At 69.0% G+C, this 1,393-nt stretch overlaps 2 protein-coding genes across 2 annotated transcripts in view; one reads left to right on the forward strand and one right to left on the reverse strand.

Annotated features, from left to right (window-relative positions):
• Window positions 1-1,387, forward strand: part of CDH15 (cadherin 15) — a gene marked incomplete at its 5' end in the record, with an annotated part of 3,998 nt that extends 2,611 nt beyond the window's left edge. Inside the window, 4 exons of the mRNA XM_017741335.1 lie at window positions 1-105; window positions 464-600; window positions 681-836; window positions 913-1,387. Of these exons, the coding sequence (XP_017596824.1) occupies window positions 1-105; window positions 464-600; window positions 681-836; window positions 913-1,110 (596 nt within the window). The remainder of the gene's footprint in view (window positions 106-463; window positions 601-680; window positions 837-912) is intronic.
• LOC103620569 (putative solute carrier family 22 member 31) overlaps window positions 1,246-1,393 on the reverse strand; it is a 5,106-nt gene continuing 4,958 nt past the window's right edge. Inside the window, exon 9 of the mRNA XM_017741336.1 lies at window positions 1,246-1,359. Coding sequence (XP_017596825.1) covers window positions 1,246-1,359 — 114 coding nt within the window. The remainder of the gene's footprint in view (window positions 1,360-1,393) is intronic.

The following is a 1,393-nucleotide window of genomic DNA, read 5'->3' on the forward strand; positions in this document are numbered from 1 at the left end:
GGGACGGCACCTGCCTGGACGGGGTCCTGGCCGCGGCCACAGCCGGGGCCGGCATTACCCTCGGGGCCCTCATGATCATCCTGGGCAGCACCATCCTCCTCCTCGGTGAGTGACACCCCCACAAGCCTCACCCCACACCTCCATCTCCCCCCTGGCACCCCAGCCCTCTGCTGGTCCTGGCGATCCCTCCCGAATGCCACCAGCACATTCTGTCATTTTGTTCCCCATCCATCACCCCATCCTGGTCCTATCCGACCCCTACCCATGGCCCTCAACACCTCCCCCCTACCCAGCAACCCCTTCCGACCACTCTCAAGACCCCCTTAACCATTTCCCTCATTGCCCATCCCACCCCAATCCCTACCTCCATCCCTATCCCTCCTTCCAGCCCAACTCATCCCACCCCAGCCATCGCCCCGTGCCCTCCGTGCCTCCCCACACGCGTGTCCCCGTGTCCCCGCAGTGCTGGCGGGTCTGGGCGCTGCGCGGGGGCGCAGCCGCCGCCGGGCCCTGCGCAAGGGGCTGCTGCAGCGCTCGCGGGACGACATGCGCGACAACATCCTCAACTACGACGAGCAGGGCGGGGGCGAGGAGGACCAGGTGAGCAGGACCCTTGGCAGGGGTGTCCCGAGGTTCCGCAGCTCAGCCCTGCACATCTAAACCCCGTCCCGGCCCCGCAGGACGCCTACGACATCAACCAGCTCCGGCACCCCGAGCTCTTCTCCCCCCGGGCCAAGCCCCCCCTGCGCAGGGACGCCCCGCTCCGCTCCGGGACCCCCCTGGCCCCCCGCAAGCTGCCCAGCAGCCCCTCCGACATCGAGGACTTCATCAATGAGGTGGGTCAGAGCCCGGCACTCTCGCCCGCAGTCCCCCATGGCCGGCGGGGCTGACGGTGGCCCCCTGTCCCCGCAGGGGCTGGAGGCGGCTGACAGCGACCCCAGCGTGCCCCCCTATGACACGGCCCTCATCTACGACTACGAGGGCTCGGGCTCGGTCGCCAGCCCGCTCAGCTCCATCGTGTCCAGCCTGACGGACGAGGACCAGGACTACGACTACCTGAGCGAGTGGGGGCCGCGCTTCCGCCGCCTGGCCGACCTCTACGGGCACTAGCGGGGATGGGGGCAGGAGGGGACACCCCACTGCCCACGGAGGGGCTGGGGCAGGGACGGGGCAGAGGGAGCCCACACACACACACAGACACACACACAGACACACACACAGAGGAGATGTCCAGCTGCAGCGTTTTCACAGATGGACACGCACAGGACGCCCGGCTGGAGCGGCTTTGCACACGCGTGTGCAACGAGAGGCCTCCGTGCAGGGGGTGCACAGCCACACACAGAGCCCAGCCCAGCAAACCTGGGGGGGACGCCCGGGTGAGCCCCACCGAGCT

This window comes from Corvus brachyrhynchos, unplaced genomic scaffold (assembly GCF_000691975.1).
Source record: "Corvus brachyrhynchos isolate BGI_N302 unplaced genomic scaffold, ASM69197v1 scaffold365, whole genome shotgun sequence".
Taxonomy (NCBI): Eukaryota; Metazoa; Chordata; class Aves; order Passeriformes; family Corvidae; genus Corvus; species Corvus brachyrhynchos.